The following is a 23,235-nucleotide window of genomic DNA, read 5'->3' as shown; positions in this document are numbered from 1 at the left end:
GTAACTTGAGCCTTAAAAGAATAGTAAGTGCGCAGTATGGTTAGAATCCAGTTCTTAAGGGGGCCCTCCTATATAATTTTGCAAAAAGTACCTAAAAGTTGATAATTTTTTGAAGAAGTAAAATTGCTTAGACGTGTGCGCTATTCCGTAAAATGTTTATTGGGATTTCATCTATAAAATCAAAATTTTAGAGTATAACGTGTCACAAAAAACAGATTATCAAGCATTATGCACTTTTTGCGCAATTATATAAGATGACCGCTTAATGCCACAAGCAATACCGGTAAAGAAAGATGGATCTTAGATCTGAGCGAGTGGATTTGGGAGGTATTTTTGTTGATGATGAAACTCGAACATCTCTTCTAGCTCTTATTTATTTCAGAATTTAAGTATACGTCTCATTACAATGTTTTCATTAATAAGATGTTTCTTACTGTTCTAATCGATGTTGGGAGGAGAAAAAGCTTAATATTATCGTTTAAATTATTTCAAGAACTCATCGTAAGAATTTGTTTAACATCATGTGTAGATTATGATTGTAAAAAAGAACCGAATAGACAGTTGCCTAACATGCAATGACATTTTCTATTATCAATGCTGTTGATTTGACCGGTAAATGTTTGAGCTATTTTTCTGCTGGGTAGACTTGTGTTTAAACCCGCTTGCTGTTGACGATGATTAAAATTTTACATTTAGTTTCTCAAACCTATTATAATATTATCTTACAAACATCTATTTCTAGTTTTGCTTTAAATTAAAAACCTAGTACAGATGCTTGAACAAAATATAGCGCAAAGAAATTGATACAGTATTGGACTTGCAACAGACATACGCGACATGAAATAAACAACGAATGGTTAAATGCCTAACTCTATACTAAACTGATGTCTGAGGATAACACTTTTATTGAACTACTTGGGATAGAACGGTTTCCTGTTTACTGCAAATGCATTCTAATCTGAATCACGATCGCTGTCCCGATCGGAACCGCTATCGGATCCACTATCCTTATCGCTGCCTTTTGCAGACCGGTCCTCTGATTCATTGTCGCTTTCTTTATCTGATCCATGATCTGACCCTTTATCGGAGCCGTGATCCGAGCCACGATCGGAACCATGATCAGATCCCTTGTCTGATCCATGATCAGACCCTTTATCTGAACCATGATCAGACCCTTTATCTGAACCATGATCAGATCCTTTATCTGAACCATGATCAGATCCTTTGTCTGAACCGCCATCTGAATCTTTGTCCGATTCATGATCAGACCCTTTGTCCGAACCACGATCCGATCCTTTGTCCGAACCGCGATTCGAACCTTTGTCCGAACCACGATTAGATCCTCTATTCGAACCTTTGTCAGATCCTCTATTCGAACCTTTATCAGATCCACGATCAGATCCTCGATTGGATCCTTTGACAGAACCGCGATCAGATCCTTTTGCCGATGCTCGATCAGAGTCCTTATCCGACCCATGATCGGAATCTTTATCGGATTCGTTGTCTGATCCCTTATCAGAACCGTGTTCAGAATTTGGTCGAGATCCTTTATCAGAACCCTGTTCAGAATTTCGTCGGGATCCTTTATCAGAACCTTGTTCGAAGTTACTATCCTTTTCTTTGTTTTTCTCGGATTCTTTTTCTTCATCCTTCCTATCGTCGTTTTCTTTGTCCGAATCCTCGCCTTCTTTAGTAGATCCGTTACTCTTGCCCTGTTCGTCATCTTTTTCCATTGCGACTTCATTATCCTTGATTGTCTTCTTCTCAAGCTCCTCCTCCTTGTCGTCTTCCTTGTCAGAATCACGAGGACTTTCTTTTCCAGAATCGACATCGCGTGGACTATCCTTTCCAATTTCTTTAGGCGTATTTCTTCCAGATTCTCCCTTATCCGAAGCCTTGTCGCTGTCTTTATCTTCCTTCTCTTCTTCGTCGTCATCGTCGGCTATACGATTACGACTGATAACTTTATCGCGCTCTTTCTCCTTCGTTTCCGGTTTTAGTTTGTGAAGCTTTGTAGTTGTTAAAAAGCCAATCGGTTTCTTTTTCTTCTCTGTTGCATCCTTTGCTGCCTTGGACAGTTGGGCAATTTCCAGCAACTGTGACTTCAATTTTTTATTTAAAACATCAACCTTGAACTCATAGTTCTTTTCCATATCTTTGTATTTTCGCATCAAGTCCTGTTCTAAGTATAAATGCTTTCCTTTCCAGGCGCTGATCTGTTTTGAAAATAGTACGAAATATTTAAGTTACTTCACTGAAATAGAAATCGCACAATTGATATTCTTACCTCTTTTTCCTTCTCAAGAATGACGCCGTCCTTTTGTTTCATTTTTCTCTGCAAAGTGGCTATCGTTTCTTTAAGTTGCGTCATTGCAATAACATGATCTGAGCTGTGGGGATCGACATATCCGCTATTAGCACTTTTCACCACCTTTTCCGGAATTTCTGGAACCATCGATTTGTGATGATGTTCGGTGCGAGCTTTTCTTGCTAGACGAATGACGACTACTATCATTTCTGGCATTATCTGGGCGATCTAGCCCGCCAGTACTGATCCCACCTGCAGCCGATCCTATTGAAGGAGCATTGTCGGGCATGTCCGGTGGTCCCGAACTCATGTTAATATCTCCCAATGGTGGCAGCGTAGACATTCCACGATTGCTCGCGTTACTGTTGTTGCTTTTGTCCGATTGACCACGATCTCCACCGCGGCTACTGGATGTGCCCGCTCGGTCCTAAGGGCACGGTATTGCCGCTCCCTCCTCCACCCTGAGCCCCAGGCATTTGCGCCGGCTGACCCGATGGAGGGCCACTCTCGGCGCCGCGCTTCTTGGCTCGTCTGCGATCACTTTCCGCTTGCCGTGCCTTGGTTAGCGCACGCCGGTAGGACAGCGTACACAGCCAACATAGCAGCTTGCCGTCGACCTAGGGCGGTGGTAGAAAAAGAAAATAGATAAATGAGATGATATATATATATATATATATATATATATATATATATATATATATATATATATATATATATATATATATATATATATATATATATATATATATATATATATATATATATATATATATATATATATATATATATATATATATATATATATATATATATATATATATATATATATATATATATATATATATATATATATATATATATATATATATATATATATATATATATATATATATATATATATATATATATATATATATATATATATATATATATATATATATATATATATATATATATATATATATATATATATATATATATATATATATATATATATATATATATATATATATATATATATATATATATATATATATATATATATATATATATATATATATATATATATATATATATATATATATATATATATATATATATATATATATATATATATATATATATATATATATATATATATATATTGCGGAGATTGAAGTCCTTGCAATAACTATAGAACTATACAAAAATGGTTGCGATTTTATCTGCACATTGCCAAAGCTGATGTTGCACACTATCGTTTGAAAGAAAGAGGTCGAGCTTCACTCATGTTCGTTAGACGACGTGTTTGACGACAGATTGGAAGAGAATATTTTAATTGCCCTTAGACTAAACACACACTTCAATTATTCTAATTCATTTCGTCTACAATGTTTTTCTTCCTCATGATAGTTACATTAAATTTAACATACTGCATTTTTATGGCTTATCTATATATCTATCTATCTGCCTATATAAAAGTCAATGTTTGTATGTTGTTAATTTATAGACTCCAAAACGGCTTAACCGATTGCCGTAAAATTTTATACATAGGGTAGATGAGCCCTTATTCATCCCATTAGTCGGGAGTCACACTCTTTCGCTGATAACTCGGTTTTTAGTGATTGGATTGCTCTGAAATCGGTATCAATTTTTTTTTTTCTTCGATTTTAAAAGCAGTACAATAAAAACTCTCGCCTAGAAAATGTAAAATACTTGCGTTTGAGCGATGCAAAAAGTCGAGTACGTCGTATCGTCAAAATCGACTTTGCCTCTTTAAGTTAACCAAATAGATCTTCATCATTTTTAACAGTAATTTATTACTTCCCATTCCATTACTTCCGGAATCATTTCGTCAAATTACAAAAGAAATGTTATCCCAAAGTAACTATTTAATTGTTCCAAAAATTCAAAAAGTTCCTTTTACAAATTGTTTCCGTTGTCGGACACTTCACATCGGCCGGCAACATGTTCCAATTTACTACACCTCTGACGACAAATGAGTTTCCATAAATTAATGTCCTGTTGTTCGGAAGCAGGACCTGCGTTGACGTTGTGACTGTATAGTGTAGATAAGGATTTCATTGCTAGAATCTCCCTTATAAAAACACAAGAAGTATATACATAAAGTGTAGACAGCAAGCCTCATACTAGATGTTTTTGCAGATGACTCACTGAGTCGTAGCGACTGAATCCGCATACATATCGCACACATGAGTTATGTGTAGTTGGTAGACGAATATTTGCAGAAGCACTAGGACAGACGCAAAGAACATCACCAAATAGAAAGTGCGGCAAAATCAGTGCTTTAAAAAGTTTTAATGCTGTGGACGTTGGCGCTGAAGAAGTTGTGAAGTACAACACGGTTGGGCTATTAAAGTGTCCCACCAGCGAAGATCCGTTTGGAAGATATAGGTTGCTAGTGCGATCAGTCCATTCAATTGTTTGTCTATTCATGAAGTACTAGGTCAAAATAAGCTGCATAATGTTATAGGTTGCGTGAGCTTTGCTTTTGCTGATTAGATCATTTTTCCGACACAATTTAGCTACTTTATTAAGGTCTTTGTTCATCATCTAGGTTAGCTTCCTGGTGCATTGTCTCATTCTAGTAACGCAAAGTTGAACATCACCTGCATATAACTGTATGAATCATTGTTTGAGCATGGCAATGAAACAACAGAAAAGCAGTGGCCCATGCAACGATCCTTGTGGTACTCCTGACAGCACAGGAGCACTTCTTTAATTGGTAGTATTTGTCTTTATTGAAGCAGGGAAAAGCCCCTGGGAGTGCAGCCGCTTTCTCCCACAGGCACAAAACCTACTTGTCTTTTCATCTGGTATTACAATGATTTTAAATCCTACTAGCTAACCCAATGTACTTTAAGTTCTGTGAAGGGTTGGCAAATGGTTTCTATATATATTTTTGGCATGATAATTTAAACAGATAAAGTAAAGCAGATTTTTTATTTATGCTGTTCTTATATAAATTATTTTTAAAGATATCGCGCTAGGCTACCGCTTAAGTGAAGTTTCAGTTTTTTTGTGAATGAATTCCTATTTGTTGAGTTTTTTATATCAGTAGGCAAGTTATTGTACATAATGATTCTATCGTGTGTTAACCTTTTTTCTTCCGCATTCTGTTCTAATTATATGAAATTGAAAGTGATTTGAGCGTCTAGTGTGATGCGAATGACTTTGTCTGGTAAGTTGTTGGTTTGAAAGCGTGTCTTCTATTGCAGTTATTTTAAAAATGTAGGTCAGTTTCTTGTAATCATGTAAGGCTTGCAAGGGTAAGATATTTTTTAATACTTCCTCGTATGGTCGTATCTTAGGAAAATCATACGGTAACTTGTAAACAGCACGTAATGATTTATTCTGTACAAATTTTAGTTTTTGAAGTGCAGTTTTTGGTGCAGCTCCCCATACGCTCACTAGGTATTGCAACCTGGAGTGCAAATATGCAAATAAATTTTTTTTCAGGATTTTTGATGGAATAAAGTGAGAAAGTTTGCGGATTAGTCCGCAGAGTGGTGATAATTTTTTGACCAAATGATCTATATTGGAGCGCCAAGACAACGTTTCATCTAAAATCAGACCTAAGTACTTGTATTCCATAACTTGTTCTATGTTAGTCTGCCCTAGAGATAATCTCAAGGTTATGTTTACACGGCTTCTCCTGGATTTAAAGACGATTGTTTTAATTTTTGCTACATTCAATGATAACATGTTTTGATTGAAGTAATCGTTCAGCATTACTACATCCGATTGCATAGGAACTTCAATATATGATACATCTTTACCAACGTAGAAGCAAGCAGCATAACCAGCAAACAATCTCAATTTTCCTTTAAGAGGAAGTCTGCCCATATCGTTTATATACAGTAGAAATAGTAAGTGACCCAAAGTGCTGCCCTGTGGCACTCCTATAGAAATTGGTTTTAATGAACTGCGAACATTGTGTATTTCGATAAATTGGGATCTACCACTTAAATAGCTGTTAATTAGATTACCTGGAATTCCCCGAATGCCTAATAACTCTAGTTTTGCTTTCAGAATGGTATAGTCTATCGTGTCGAAAGCTTTCCGTAAATCGATGAACAATGTCCCTACAATATTTTTCGCATCGAATGCGCTAAGAATATCATCAATTGACTCCATGCAAGCAGTTTCTGTGCTGGAACCTTTTCTGAAACCAAACTGATTGCTAAATAAAATATTATTAGCTTTTACAAATGACATAATTCGTTCGGTTAAAATTTTTTCAAAAATTTTGCTAAAGATAGAGATTGTGGCGATTGGTCTGTAATTGCCAATATCCTCAGGGTTACCACCTTTAAAAATTGGTATTACCCGCGAAGTTTTTAAACAATTTGGGAACTCCCCTTCCGATACGTTTTCGTTAAAAACTCTGGACAAAATATTTGAGAGAATATTTCTATTTTTTTAACATCCGAAACACTTATTTTATCTGGACCTGGACATTTGTTGGGCAACAGCTTGTTGATAATGTTTCTAATTTCCACATCTTCTACAGGTTCAAGGAAAATGGATCTTTTAATTCTACTAATTGTTATACATTTGTTAAAGTTTCTGTTGCTATTAAGGCGACTAGCCAGTTCCAAACCGACTGTAGTAAAATAGTGATTGAATTGTATTGTCATTTTCGAAGGATCTTCTGTACTGCTGCCATCCACTGTGATTGAAAATTTCTGTTTGTGGTGTCCCTGCTTTCCTAGCAGTTTATTGATATTGTTCCACTTTTTTTGTATTTCCATCACTAAATAAGGTTCTATAGAAATTTGATTTAGCTATTTGTTTTGCGTTGTGTAATTTTTTGTTAACATGTCTTAGGAGTTCACTTGTACGGATATCGGTGGGGTGTATTTTTCGTTTTTTGAGTAATTTGTTTTTTTATTTGCATGAGTTTCCAAACATCGAAGTTAAACCATGGGCAAGCCTTATCTTCAATTTTTACTTCAATTTCAATATATTTGGTATGTTTTAATCTTAGTTCGTTATATTTATCGATGATCTGAAGCAAGGTATCATTAGGATTAAGTTCATTCGGGATGTTGCTCAAAAACTGCGCAAAATCAGACTGAAATGAATGATTATTTAGAATATGTTTTACCAATTTAATTTGTTTTACTTTCGTTTTCAGCTCGACTTGGGTTAAAACGGAAATATGATCGCTAATGTCATTACAGATTGTGCTGTTGGTAATAGTAGTAAAGTTGTCCACATTGCAAACCACATGATCGAGGATGTTTTCACTAGCAGGTCTTGTGGGGAATTAATTAGTTAAGTGAAATGAACAGGAAGTGACAAGATTTTTATATTCGAGAACAATTGAATTAGTTTTATTCGCTGGGATATTTATATCGCCCAATATTACAGTTGGTGAATGGATATAACTTTCCATGACTGATTCCAAAAAACTTTGAATTCATTCACATCGGAGGAAGGAGGACGATATACAGCACATAAATATAAGTTTTCCGATTTCGTTAGCCTAACGCGTATGTTAAGGTTGCACAGAGAATGCGCAAAATTCGCAAACGAAAAAAGCAGTTTTTTTCCACACCGTATGTCAGATCTTCATAAAAATCAATCAGCAGTACTGTAACAACATTGCACATACGCTGATTGATTTTTATGAAGATCTGACATACGGTGTGGAAAAAACTGCTTTTTTCGTTTGCGAATTTTGCGCATTCTCTGTGCAACCTTAATATATTGAAAGCATAATTCTGCGTTATCAGTTTGTACAAGCGCAAAATCATATGCAGCTTTTATAAAAACCATTAGCCCGCCACCTTTTCTGTCAACCCTACTCGAGTTTATCTTAGTATATCCAGGAATATAATAATACATTTCAATTTCATTAGCAATCCACGTTTCAGTAATAACAATAATATCAATTCTTATTTTCAATTCAATAATAAACAGAACAAAATCATCAAATTTGGATAAATCATTTAGACCGCGAACATTTTGTTGAATTATATTGAGCCTTTTTCCATTAGCTCTTGCAAGTTGGGTAACATTTAAATTAAACTGTTCTATATCAGTGATTATTATTGTTACACACGACTGTCTGCGTCCTTCCCTGCAGATAGGATTCAATCAGGTCAACTGCCAAAAACGCCATAGGAGAGGATCAGGGTTGCGGTGGGATTAAGGGGTAACATACCTCTTGATTTTTCAAAAAATCGAAGAAAATTTTATTACTTTATCTGAAAGTACATCTCCTTGAGAATATATTCCCAAGTTTTTATAGAGTTCCGAGAAATAGACCGAAAGTTACAGCACTTGAAATTTGAAACTCGATTATCTTGAAATGTTCTTTTTCCAAAAATGTTTTTTTCCGGGATCACGATTTCCGAAAAACCACTCAACCGATTTTCTTCAATTTTTTTCAATTGTTCGTAATTAATTTTTCTCGTACCTTAACGATTTCTTTTTTATGCATAAATTTTTGTTTCATAGAAGAGAATTTTTTAATACAATTTTTAGAGCTTAAAACAGCGATTTTTAGGAAAAACGTTCCCGAACGCAGGGAAAAAAATTATTATTTATTCAACTAATCGTTAAGGTACCAGAAAAACTCATATACTAATACAATTTTTCGAGTTTTGGTATTTTAGTTGATCTATTGGTATTCAATCGTGATCACCGCAAACCTCTTAAATAAAGAAGTGTGTCGGGGAAAAGCCATAACTCAGCCAATTATCAATATATTTTTATAAACTCTTGCTTGTTTATTTCACTGAAAAATGTACTACCAAAATACTATAAGTTTGATGTAATGTAATAGTTGCTTTATGCCTTTACGTAAATTTAAACTTTCATGACATTTTTCTCACAAAAGGTATGTAACCCCTTAAGGAATTTATGGCTTCTTGACGAATAATTGCGCTGCAGAATGTGATAAAAAACTGAATTGAACAGTACTACTGTTACCTGTTCGGAAATAAACATGTTTCTCGATAAGGTTAAGTGATGATTTACGAAATAAAAACACCCACCCAAAATCTGAATATCTTTTATAGACGACAGTCCATAGATCTCCTCCCCTCATGAATTGATCACCGTGTCTAAGATCAAATGAGTCCTCGCTCTTCTGAATCAGTGTGTCATTCCGTTCGGAAGTGGAAACATCCGTTTCAGCTCCAGCCAATGACTAATAATCATAAAGTTCGAGAATCAAAGAACTAGCACTCGCTCGGCTCTACCACTCTCATCCAACAATCAAGAGTACGTGATTGCTCATTTTTGGGCACATAACCACTTTATATGACGGTCTGGTTTGCGTGGATGATGGTTCTTCAAAATAACTAGGCAAATATTGAGTATCTGAATTGATGTGGTTTCAATAATTCAGATAATCTACTTGAATTTAATACTTTGTGCAAAATGAATAATAATTAGTTTAAATTATATCCAATGAACCAACAATCATAGGATACTGCATCAGTCTGGATCTGGTTAAATATTGAAAGCAAAACAATTCAATCTGCCAGTCGTCAGGGTATTCCCTAGCTTCTATCTGCTACCGGAAGCACGCGTCATTCTAGGGACCACCAGAACCTTGGAGCTCGTTATACAAATCCCTAAGCATAAAGATTTCTAGATTGAAGCTCACCGCCAAGCCCACGGAAATATTGTTTTCATTAAAATTAGGACTAGAAGCAAAGGCATGGTATTACATTCCAATGCGAAACTTGGCTTCTTTTCGAAAAACTTTTGAAAGTTTAGCATTTAGTTTGCGTTTCTGCGTTGCGAAGCACGGTGCTGACGATTATCATGTTACCTACTCAACTCATCTTGCTTGTGAGATAAATGATCGGGAATGAGCTTTATCTCTTTTGACTTCAGTAAACCAATAGCATGAGAATCATCATTGCAGGCCACGACCATCTTCACCGATACTTAGGATAGGGTAGGAAATGTTGATGTAATACCTACTTAGAGAAGGCCCCCGACTCAGCGACGCTTCCATAGGTATTACGAAGTTGGATTGAAGGACAGGTATAGGTAGGTATAGGATTCGCCACAAGCAGGTAATGTGACCACGAAATGAATGTTTTTATACGGTGGGATGATGGTTAGTCTCCAAGAGCTAATCTGTTTACATTTCTGGGCTATTAAGTGGAAACATCATCCTTCCAGCTTGCGAACTTTTCGGGACCATAGTTTTACAGGTTTAGATAACGCGCTTACCGCACTGGAACAAACATGCTTTGGTTTGGCTATTTTTAGATAAATACTCCAAGCATAATTGTTCCATTAAAGAATTTTAAAGTTAAAAGGAGTATTTTACGATAACAAAAAGTGCATTTCATGTTGACTCATCAGAAACAAGTCCTACCAATGCATATACAATGACAAACGGGTTGCAAATAGCATCATTTTGCCTTATACAAAAAAGCATGTTTGAATCATTCACCTTCTTCAACGTAATTAGCATAATTATTAACCAAAATGGTGCTACTGTTGAAAATTGACCATACAAGAATGTGTGTAAATCGCCTTTTATTAAAAATCAAATCATGTTTCTTTTGCGAATTTAATTCATACATAATCGCAAAAATATTCTTTCAAGCCCCCTTTTTTGGCCAATGCAAATTGCCGTGTCATTCGTTAGAGTCCTTGAATTACATCTCGCTGACAACTGTATTTCGCGTCTTCTTGAAGTTCCGTTTGACAATTGCCCAGTATTTTTCATTGGGGCTCTGACGCCTTGGGAGGCTTCATGTCCATGGGCACCTTGAAGTTGTTCGCGGCTCGTTTTCCGTGGTTGCAAGATGCCAAATTCGACCGAAACAGAACGGAACAATTGTGTTGCTTGAGGGATGGCAACAGACGTTTTCCGGGTATTGCGAATCTTTTCTTAAATCCACATTACGACTTTTCAGCCATGCGCCACCGGGCCGTGCGTTGAGTTATGCGCCCATCTAGTTTGCATCAGTGCGAGTGATAAAACGTTTTGACGTTTGTTTCTGTTTCGATCGCACTCGTGTGTATCCCATATAGCAAGAACTCGACGAAACGCTAGATTATCTCGAGATAGACAATACTCCCGCACATGAATTTGCGATGTGCGATGCACATGGTTGCGATGTAAATGCAGCTCTTCAGGCCACAGGAATAGATGCCACACGAGATATTTCTTTGCAAGCTTCGACTGCTTAATGTGTTCGGATTTCTCTGCCACCTTTCTTCTTCCAATCAATGTATAATGTTTCTGTCCAGCTCTAAAGTCCGCCTTGACGTAGATTTCGTCATCCTGTACCACGCAATCAAACGTCGTCAGTATCTTTAAGTAAAGCTTCCGCGATCATTCTCTGGCCGACTCGTTTTCGGTATCGCCACGATTTCAAGTATTTTCTTGTAAGTTGACAGTGTGGTTTGTTTTTTAGCTCGATGCACGATTGTAGGTGACATTTGCTGTTTGCTTGCGACATCTCGGACAGAGAGGTTGGAGTTCCGCTTGAAACAGTTGGCAACTCTTTTCGTCGTTTTTGCGGTCTCCGGTTTTTGATTTCTCCCTGATCCAGTCCTCCTGAGTGTCGACAAACGTTTTCGGACCCCTTTTTTGTGGCCACATCCGACAGTTTCGCCAAATTCGCGGGATTTTCGCGATGTGCGAGCAAAATTTTGCTTTTCTCTTCAGAAATCAATGGGGGGATCGTGGGTAAATATAGTAGAGCAAAATCACTGACCTAAACTTAACAAACGTCAGATTATGGTAAGTTTTGGTGTGCAATACCAATTTCATCATAGATTCTTTCAATAGTTTGACGGTGATTAACTAGTATGCTGATAAGTTTGTGTGGGCAGAAAATGAATCCGAACATAGACATTGTTTATAATTTTCGTACTAGGCAATTGAGGGCGATTAAATGGCGCATTCCGTAGGCGATTTAAGGGCGCTTAGGGTGGAAAAAATGGGAAATTGCCCAAATGTAACATTTGAGATAGCCCCGGCAAATTGAAGGGCAAGGAACGCATTCGAGTTGAAAAATGGCCCTCCTTAGCCAATAACATGCCCTTTTTGACTGGGACACATACATCTTTAAAATGAAATGTGTGCAGGTTTCTTTAATACACGATGACAAAAAATACGTCAAGTTGAAGTTGACCAATTTTTGATCGTAGTATCCCTTTATGTGGCTACAACCATTTTATACGTGTCTCATTAGATCTACTATAGTTTGCAAGTGACATTTGGGATTGCAAACAGCTAGCGAATCGCAAAACCACCAGATCATGCTGTGTGGTGATGGTATCATGGGCCGTATGCCCACAGTCACGTCATCTTGACTAGAAGTAAATTTTCTTCTAGTCACAACGTGACTGTTAGCCCTTTCATGACAAACTGTTTTCTAGCCCATATAAGGTTCCAATTTTTCTTTGAAAATGGTGGGTCAAATAACCCGAAAAACCTTTTCTCATAAAGATAGGTGCTTCTCTTGCAGTGTTAGAAGCTGCTCAATTTTTATCTTCTAATGCTCAATGCAATTCTCATAGAATATCCACAATAGTCTAATCGCATGGAAAACGTACGTATTGAAGACAGTCTAAACTGATAGATTTTATCAGTTTTCAATAATCTTGCAAAATAACGAAAATATCTCCAAGTTTCAGTTTTTGTAGTCAACGTAAACTGTCTCTGGCACCACTGCTCTGTAGTCGTCCAATCAGATTAATTGCAATAAATTCAATTCTTGAGCTAATACTTATAACTGTTAGTGCTCAGAAGAAAAGTAATAAACATATGTATCAGCCTTACTTGTTTTTGTAAGCCAATCTTGCTTAAACCAAAAATTATAGCTGTTTGAAAACGTTGCTGTTTATAAACATCATGGGCATGAAGGGTTTAAAATAGAACCCCTTGTTTTCGCGGCTAACCATAAGACAAACAAACGTGTTAGGAGGTAGGTAATTTAATAAGCCAGCTGTCAGTTTGTTCGATGAACATAATTTAAACTTAAAAATTTAAAAATCGAAAAAAATCCTGGGTTTTAATATTCTGGTTGCAGTTGAAAACTGGAAAATCCAACCTGCGACAATCGTATTTCATCTGATTCTAAATAATGGAATCACGTCAGAAGTGGTGCGCTGTATTCGTACAATGATGCGCTATACAGCGTACTACTTCCGATATCATGGATTAGCACTAAACAAGAAAAAAACGATTGTCGCTGGTTGGATTGTCCAGGTTTCAACTGTAACGACGATAGTGATATGATTGTTCTCGTTGGGACACCCGCTATCGATGTTAATAAACCGAGATTTTTTTCCAAATTAAAGATCTCTATTCTGCAGTGAATCAGATAGACGGCATCGGTGGTTGAGTGCTTCCCAGTTGGTCTGGGTTCAATCACTGCCGAGGTCGTTAAGATTTTTCTGAGGTGAAAAAATCTGTGGTCACGTCTTCCTTCGGAAGGGAAGAAAAGCCGTTAGTCCCGGGTTCATGAGTTGATGGATCGATATCTAGTTACTAACAAATATCCTCCTCCCGTGATACTTGTGGAGTGCGCAGTAGTATATACAACCTCTAGCAAAAGCAAGTATCGGACTAACATTCCTTCCACGATCTACGTTCGGGTCTGGCCGGCGCCGGTATTGATCAATAAACACTTCAGGATTACCAGGAGTTGCACATTGAAAGATGTTTCGCTACTCCCATCCATAATTATCTACAGAGTAGCCAGGGGTGGTCGAACAAGCTCAAGCTCCATTCTTTAGTGAACCATTCCAAAACAATAAAGTATGTCAACCGACTCTCATATTTACCATTATTATAAATTAATATTTAGATGGGATGTTCCGTGGTATAATTTATAACTATACCGTTCAAAATTATGCCAAATGGCCGTTTTCATGAAGAGAAACAATTATTAAAAAAATAACCTTTCAACAGGATTGCTTCTCAAAATTATACCCAATGTTTATTATGCCAAATGACCTTAACCCATTCATGCCCATGATGTTTATGGACAACAACGTTTTTAAACATCTATAACTTTTTTATATTGTAACGACATATAATTAGCAAGGGACTGGAAGGTGAAGTATTTTTCAAATATTAAGAGCCATAGTACTCAAGGGAGAGCAAGGATTTGAAGTAAGAAAGTTTAGAAAAGCGTGGAGTAGGGTCAATGAACAAGCTTAGAGTTTCCCGGTTACTTAGCTTTTTGTCTTCTGCAGCGCAGTAGTCAGGATCTTTTGGCATTAAATGCGAATCACCTGAGTCTGCGGCATGTCCGGACAAGCGTAAAGTCAATTTAATGACCTCGGCTCCGACAGCATAGGTCATTAAATTGACTTTACGCTTGTCCGGACATGCCGCAGACTCAGGTGATTCGCATTTAATGCCAAAAGATCCTGACTACTGCGCTGCAGAAGACAAAAAGCTAAGTAACCGGGAAACTCTAAGCTTGTTCATTGACCCTACTCCACGCTTTTCTAAACTTTCTTACTTCAAATCCTTGCTCTCCCTTGAGTACTATGGCTCTTAATATTTGAAAAATACTTCAGCTCCAGTCCCTTGCTAATTATATGTCGTTACAATATAAAAAAGGAAAAAGGTTGACTCACTATAAGTCGTTAATAAAAAAGGAAAAAAACATCTATAACTTTTGATTGAGGCAAGATTTGCTCACGAAATCAAGTAAGGCCAATAAATGTGACTATTGTCTTTCATTTGAGTATTAACAGTTACAAGGATCAGCTCTAGAACTGAAGTTATTGTAAATAGTCTGATTGGATTCCGATGGAGCAGTGCTGCCAAGGGTAGTTTACGTTTACGGTAGAAAATGAATTTTTCATATATCATATTTTCCACACAAGTGAACTTTTGTAAATATTCTTGAAAAAATGTATTGAGCATTGGAAGGTAAAAATTGAGCAGCTTCTAACACTGCAAGGGTAGCACCTATTTTTATGAAAAAGGCTTATCGTGTTTCTTGACCCCACCATTTTCAAGGAAAAATAGTTTTGAACCCCTATCTGCACTAGAAAAAAGTTGGGCATGAAAGGGTTAAGGTTCAACTTAGAAAACCTCAATAAGAGGCTACCTCAAACAAAGGAGAAGCAGTATTTTGCAATTAGCACTCTTAAGGCGACCTTCTCATCAGTGGCTCATAAAAAGGTATTTTTTTAGTTTTCAGAATTACAAAATGAATAAAAATGGCGCAGCAACTCGCCGCGGATAACTCAAATTCCGTGCAAGATTCAGCCCGTAATTTTTACTTGGCCCAAAAAAGTGAAATACTTCCTTATTCGGAAGGCTTTCCTGCACAGGATAGACAATCGATTTATCAACTAAGCTATTCCCTCCCTCTGTTTTTCTTGTTTACAGAACTTTTAGCGGAATTTCGAAAAACATAGTTCTCATAAAATAGACCTTGAACTTTTTGGAAGGTAAAACCAAATCAAAGGAAACTTATAGGCATGATATGTCAATCATCTATACTTTGCAAGAATATTCTCTAATAATCATTCTAACGAAGCAAAAAAAAAAATATTTTATGAGGATTGACGGACTTATGAGGATTTTCCTCCTATACCACTAAGTCGCTCAAACAGTTGTGATTTTGGAAATTGCACACCGTGGGCAAAATTTTCATGGAAATCAGTCGTATTCTATCAATTATGATGTTCAAGAAAACCGGGTAAAAGGTAGCGAAAAAAAAACTGCTGCTTTCTTTTTCAAAGATTTAAGGCTTTCTCGATTGAACCTTAAAGATGACCCGCTCCATTCATCGAATTACTTTTTCAAATTTTACTGAAATTTAACGGCTCTAGTATTAAAATTAATTTGTTCATGATGACTAAGAACAATATTTGCAGCTCAAAAATGACCTTAAACTATATATTACCATTATAGGATTTATGTATAGGGCCAAAAACAAGAAAATTAGCTTTTTATGATCGCAGCATACCAACGAGTTAGCTAAAGATTTTGTTGTTGATAAATTCGTTCAAAAGTCAAAATGTTACTCATGTTGGCGGCCATTATTCGACATTTATATCTCATTATAGTTTAACAATCCAAACGTTATCTTGGTTCAATAATTAGTGAAATACTGATTCCATGGTGATCTTTTTAGATCAGTACCTTTACATACTCGCCACGCAAGAATCATCATCGATTGCACATCGCTGTTTTCAGGGTTCGTCCGACGTTTCAGTTTTTCTACTGAATAGCATTTTAGACGTTTTTTTCGACGACATTCGCGTTACACGTCAAATCCGATAAAGTCTGCCATGTTTTATCAGCTGATCTATCTCGCTGTTTATACATTTGTGATCCATGCGTCTGCACTATTCTTCATTTCATGGATTTTCATTCAGAGTTCTTCGCTCAAACGCGCTAAGATCTACTTTTTCCAACATTTATGCCTCCTAGTTACACTTGGTAACAGGAAGTTTGTGCACACGCCAACTTGACAAACTGTGATAAGTTCTATTTGCAGCAAGCAATAGGTTTACTACACGGCGAATATCATCATCTCAAGTCACGAGACTCTATTTTATTCTATTCAGAGTAGTATTGGTAGCAACTACAACTACTGAGTTTTGTTGAGAAGCCATGTTATGAAATTAGCTAGCATGGTTCGTTCCGTTTCATTGAATCGTACGCTGGATGAAATACTCAAAAATATGTATGTTGTATTTCCGATTTTTTTTAAAAGTTGTCGCGCGATAAACATATGGTCTGTAACACAAAAGAGTTGTTTCCTGCTTTTTACAAACGTTATAGGTCTTGTAAGCTTCGTGCAAAAAGTGGCTTCCATCAAATTTTCTTCTTAGGAAGTAATATAGCAAGCAAAGTGCATTGAGTTAGTACCCGAAACGTTTTCCGATTTCACTATGCGCTCATCAACAATCAAAACTTCTATGCTTGCTGGCAGGAATCAGTAAATTTTGGCTCGATTGGCAGGTTCTTCTTGTTTTTCGGATATTTGTGGGCCAATATTAATTGTAGGTGAATTTGCACTTCGTCTGTATTGGGAGTTGTTCTGCACTTTTTGCCACATCTTGGATCTTTGTTCTGTTAGGGTCTTCTTTGTTCGATCATTCATTCAATAATAACGGCGCCTGTCACACGATCTTTCGCTGTTCTGACGTGAAGTCAGTGGGAAAGGTCGCTACAACCTCTAGCACTCTGAGTATGTATCCTGGAGGAAGGAAGGGTTCTTATGGGGAAGGAAGCTTAAATTTATCCCAGATACATTGACGAAGCCACCGAACTTACAGGATGCATATCCAGAGCGCTAGAGATTCTGTTAGTCGAAAGTAGCTTCCTGCCCTGCTGTACGATGTGTTTTCTCTGCAAGCAATTGATTTCTAGTTGATTTTTCTCGTCTTTCGTTCTTTGGCCATAATGCTCATCGAACAAGCTATTTCACTAATTTTCTCATGGCTGTTCTGCTTGGCATTTCATCAATCTGCAGATACGGTGCGGTTATCTACGATTCAATTGTTGTACTTCTAAGGATAATACTTTGAACCGAAAGTATGTTAAGTGACAGTTTTCTCAACCCTGGAACTAGAAGTCTCGCGTGAAATCGCCAGATCGAGGCTGCAGTCGTTGATCGGTTCTTGGTTGTTATTTGGGATACTTAAATTGTGATTTCGAATAAACTTTCATGTAGAATGTGTACTATAGATAACTAATGCTCTAACTGCAGCGCGATTCATTCATGTTGTGCATGTATCATTTCCCGAATAAATAGGATGAATATCTTCATTATATTTACTACCTCATGTTATTATGTTTAAATTATTGAAAAGATCTACTTTTCCAATTACTGTGGGCAAATTCGTGACTAGCGCTCCAAACAAAATTATAAATCTGTCTGACATTAAAACTCCTAAAATCAGAAACGACATTGCGTTAATGATGGAGCATGCTTTTTGGGCATTTGGGGGAAAGGAAAGAAAAGACCGATAGATGCTCTAATGTAAAAACGTAGAACTAATAAACGAGCTAGGACTTTTGACATTTCGTAAATTCGAATCATTTGAATCTCACAGCATGATTGGAAAGCAAGCGTTTCTAATTATCACAGCGATACTAGTGAAAGTAGTCATGTGCATATTTTTTTACAATACCAAGTCACTTCATATACTGATTGTAATTCCTTCAATTTTTCGTTCCGTGCGCATGAAGTAAACTACTTCTCTCAAAACCCGACGTATTTTTGCCTAGAAGTTGGTAACCTAGGCTTTATTAACCATTCATAGCGCTAATGAAAAGGTGCCCCTTTCAACATAAGCAATACCTTTCAACTGTTTTAGAAATCTATAAAAGCGTTCCGTTGCTTCATTAATAATCGAAAATGTTTTGCTTGCTATTTTATAGCATTATTATAATAGTAGAAAGACCAACAAATGTTACACGATACGAGTGTATATGTACACAAGATGAACAAACCTTTAGCTGTTGTTGGGTTATAAATATTCTTTCGTGCAGTACAATGAGTTCTACTTTTGATCATTCCATTGGTTGGTTTCCACTCCAAAATTATATTTGCTTATAACTATTCTTACTGTTTTTCTCGTTTATTATTTTCATTGCTTCAGAAGTTTCATAATACTACCTGTATTTTTTCATTTTCATTATCAGCTAATTCGAAACACTTAATCGGTTTGAGTCTTTTTCTGCTAATGTGCGTTATAGTTAGGTACATCCATGAAAAAATTACTCATAGCTGCCCAGTTTGTTATATATACCTAGTAGCTCTGAACACGCTTATAACAGTTGAAAACAGTAACTATCATTTTGCGAATATTGTATATATTCTTGCTAAACACGAGTTATTAACTGTTTCTATTTATAACAGCAATTTTATACATTATTTTACTATAATTAAATTTATCTATTTCAACCGAATATTTCTACTTGTAAAAACCATAAAAAAGTTCATCGATTATGAGTGAGAACGTACTCTTTTCAATGCCAATAGAGAAATATTTTAGAGTGGTTCGATGAGAAGTAAATTTATCCGAAGAGTCGAAAATAGACATTTGCAATACTTAAGCTCTTACTAGCCGATAGTGTTTGTTATGTTTCGCCACTTACTGTTGTAGTAAATAAATAAACTGTCGATTACCTAGCTCATACTTATTCAACACTCTTACGGCTGATTGGTAGCAATAAGTTTCTTTCGATAGCTGGTTGCCCAGATTTTGAATACTTCAACAGCTAATTTAAATCAACTCAGATGCCAAATAAACAACTACATAATAGAACTAATATCATGGTCATTTTTCTTGTTTGGAACGATTCCTTTTCGAAAGTCTGCGATAGTTTCCCATCTAGAAGAAAGTAAAATAGCACAAATATATTGACCTCTGGCTCGATTTTGCCCTGCATTTTAAACTTTTTAATTCTGACATAACAAATCGTGATTCTTAAAAATATAACAGTTTCTTCAGGATACAGACTTTGTATACAAGAATGATTTTGGACTGATTCGCTCTAGAATACCTATCTGACTGTCAATATTCATATCTTTTATTTCTCTCAGTTTTCAATTTGCCGGAAATGACCAAAAAATACCAATATACAAAAAAGATTTGAGTGGATTTGAAAAATAAACGCTCAGAGTAGCCTAATGAATGCTGTGTATTTTTCTTGCAGGTAAGTATTATTTTTGGTTGCATACCTTTAGGGGCTAGATTTTACATTTAGATATTTCTCATATGAGCTTTCTTAGTCATAGTTTTCCGTTGCACCTGATTTCTATTAAAATATCTATCCGCTTGTTTCAACAGCATGTTACAACCACAAATCTCCGATCAACATGGGGAATGCCATTTGAGCCAGTCGCTACTGATTCTTGATGCTACAACCTAGATACATACTACAACGTATGAGTTTTTGCAATATATTCATGTTATCTAAACACAAATGTTTTCTGCCATGTTCATTCTACTCTCTTGAATGTGCTCAATTGGCTATCAAATGACAAAACCAGCAAAGAAAATATTCAAAATTCTTACAGATCACCGAATCACGAGCTGTAGCAACACTTCCTCAAATAAACAAAAACATATGAATCGATTTGAAGTGCGACCAGAACAAAATTATGTTAGCTTTTTTGGTTTTGCATGTTATAATATTGCTGCATAATTTCGACCTTCTGGTCTCACAAAAATCGGGACGGAACAAAAGTACGTAATTTAGCTCTTATCGCCTATATTCTGCCAAAACTTTAACCAAGTACTGAAGAAAAATTAGCTTTGAAATTAAGTGCCCATAAAAGGATAAGAGTGCCATATGGATTTTGTGTCGAAATAGGTTGTATTCTGTATCACCACTGAATCACAATGCAATATTACCAGGTTTGTTTAGAAAATATCGAAAAAAATACCAAAACAGACATAGCCTCATAACCCTGACTGGCTAACAAAATCGGGCCAAAAAGTTGGCAAAAACGGGGGCTGATAGAATCGAGCCTTCACTGTATCTGCATGAGTTATAATTTTGTTATCGCATTCTGATTGGAAAACCTAACTAAATTTCGTTCTCACCATTCATTGAATTACCATAATTTCATTTCAATTTCAGCTCATTTCGATCCATACTGGTGCGTAAATTTTTTGTTGAAAGTATAAAGGTTTGGAAATTATTTTGATGTTTGCCATTGTAAGAAAGAGGTAGAATAGTTCAGGGATGTAAGCTTTTTACGATTACTTCATGCATATGTTTCATTTAACTTGAGTCTAATGACATTTTTAGACTGTCTGACATTCCGAGAATTTTTTGTGATTTAATATTAATTATATATGGGTATTGAAATATTTCATCATCTAATCATGAATTGCAGACATTTTATGCAAACAAACAAAAATATTCAGTTCCTTAGAAAACAGGGGTGCTCAACTTACTTTACATGGCGATATTGCCCCTCATTTCCCTGTATAACATTTGATGTAGATTTTGCATTTTGTTCCAACGATCAACGCAATCGGTGAAAATTGCCAACAGAAATTGAAATATTTGTTTGCACCTTCATGTTATTCTATATATTTTTTTGAATGAGCAATGGGAGCTATAGAAAACGTTTAATATGTATGTACTCAAAGCTAATGCCTAATCAACGTAGTTTTAGCAGAAGATTATGACAACTATTACACAAATTCAATCCATAGATTAATAACTTAGCAATAGCGACCTGTTATGCGATATGAAATGTAACGTGTTCCGACACTTCTTTTCCTGTGAGTCAGTGACTAAACTCTTTCTTGTTTGTAAGCTTCGTACATTTTTTCACATTCTTAACTTTGTAAACCGGTGTTCTGAAGGCATGTTCATTTTTGTTTGAAGCTCGGTTACTCATAAAACTTTGTGTTTCTATTATTCTTTCAATTGTGTCATTGTTCTTGTTAATAGCATAGGATGTATTTTGATTTCTTTATTATTTCTAGTTGTCCTTTCTTATATTTCCATAACGAGGTGAATAAACCGGTGACGATAAAATAGTGTATATTTCATTTTCTCGATTGCCGATAACCCAAAAGCTTATTATCTTGAACAACGAGCTAGTACGCTCGATTTTTAACATATTGTAAGTTTTCAATATTCACCTAGTATTTGATCTTGAGCGTTAATAACAATTGAATATACTGCCGTTCTATGCCCAATTTTTCCAGGTTGCAAAACTGGCAACTGAGGAAAACGCGATTGAATTATATTAGCAATCTGGAGAGAAGCGGCGCATCAAATAAAGCTTTATTGTCTGACATTACGTTCATAGCAAACGTTTTCAATATAATCATTCCAGTTTATTCATTATAAAAATACAATTAACGATAGACTTTATGAAAAATGTTAAGTACGACTATTATTGCGAGAAATGGGATAGAAACCGCGAAATTCTACGCATATCAGGCCCACCACGATCTTAACGATGTTAATTACTCATTTTGGGACAATTATGCGTAGAACGGCAGTATATTGCATGTTTGATTTATTTTTGGTGCTTCGAATCCTTGGTCATACTTGAGTTCATTGGACATTTTAGTTCTAATTTGCCTACGGACGTTATGTTTTACGGACTACCCTCTGATATTTGTAATGTGTTTATAAGGGTTGCCTATTACTATATTTTATATGATACATGAAATAATCACCATTTTTGTTCCGTTCAATATCAGCATATTAGGATAAGATATCAAATAGGATATGGTGGTGCCACAATTCGTAGTTTGTACTGAATCTACTCCACAAATAATTAATTCTAGGGATAGGCTTCATTCGCGTTCTTTAGTATTAAAATGAAGGCGATGGGAGAAGAATTAATAATGCTCTTGTTATCCACTAGAGTATAGAAATGCGTTATGCTTGTTGACTTCAGCAATATTTGTCAATGAATTAGCGTTTCGCCTTCATCCCATCAGAAACCGACACTAACTTAGTGACACGACTAAGCTAGCTCCAATCCGGCGTTAGCTTTGTCCTGTCACTAAGTTAGTGTAGGATTCTAATGAAACGAAGTCCATAACTAATTTATTATTAGGTTTCGTGCTCTTCACGCGCAAAGACAGTTTTACCATTTTTTCCTTTCCTCTCTTTTTCACCACTAATGAGAAATATAGTATTGTTCAGCGATATGCCGTTGGTACGTGTAGTTTTATAATGCATTTCTTGTATTAAGAAGATATTGAATTGTACTAAACCCTAATTGGAAGGAAAAAGTCTAAGCTTACGGTTAATGGTAAGTTTAAATAGTAGTTAAATGGTGGTGGTCGATATACTATTGCCGTATACAATTCTTCTACTTAGTGCTCTAAATTTAAGCCGATTGTTGAGTCCGTTAGCGATCTTAGCTACACCTTCCCAAAGAATATTCACGAGAACGTTACTACTTTTTCTAAATTGTTAAGTCGGTTAAATGTTTTGCATAATCTAGTAGTAGGTTTCGAGC

The 23,235-nt window shown here is 36.0% G+C and overlaps 1 protein-coding gene across 1 annotated transcript in view; it reads right to left on the bottom strand.

Moving 5' to 3' along the window:
• Positions 1-356: 356 nt before the first annotated feature.
• The window catches only part of LOC131689506 (clumping factor B), a 51,101-nt gene continuing 28,222 nt past the window's right edge, over positions 357-23,235 (bottom strand). Inside the window, 4 exon segments of the mRNA XM_058974644.1 lie at positions 357-2,216; positions 2,288-2,485; positions 2,487-2,720; positions 2,722-2,925. Coding sequence (XP_058830627.1) covers positions 954-2,216; positions 2,288-2,485; positions 2,487-2,720; positions 2,722-2,925 — 1,899 coding nt within the window. The 3' untranslated portion in view covers positions 357-953.

This window comes from Topomyia yanbarensis, chromosome 3 (genome assembly GCF_030247195.1).
Source record: "Topomyia yanbarensis strain Yona2022 chromosome 3, ASM3024719v1, whole genome shotgun sequence".
NCBI lineage: Eukaryota > Metazoa > Arthropoda > Insecta > Diptera > Culicidae > Topomyia > Topomyia yanbarensis.
This window is presented reverse-complemented; position numbering and strand designations above follow the sequence as displayed.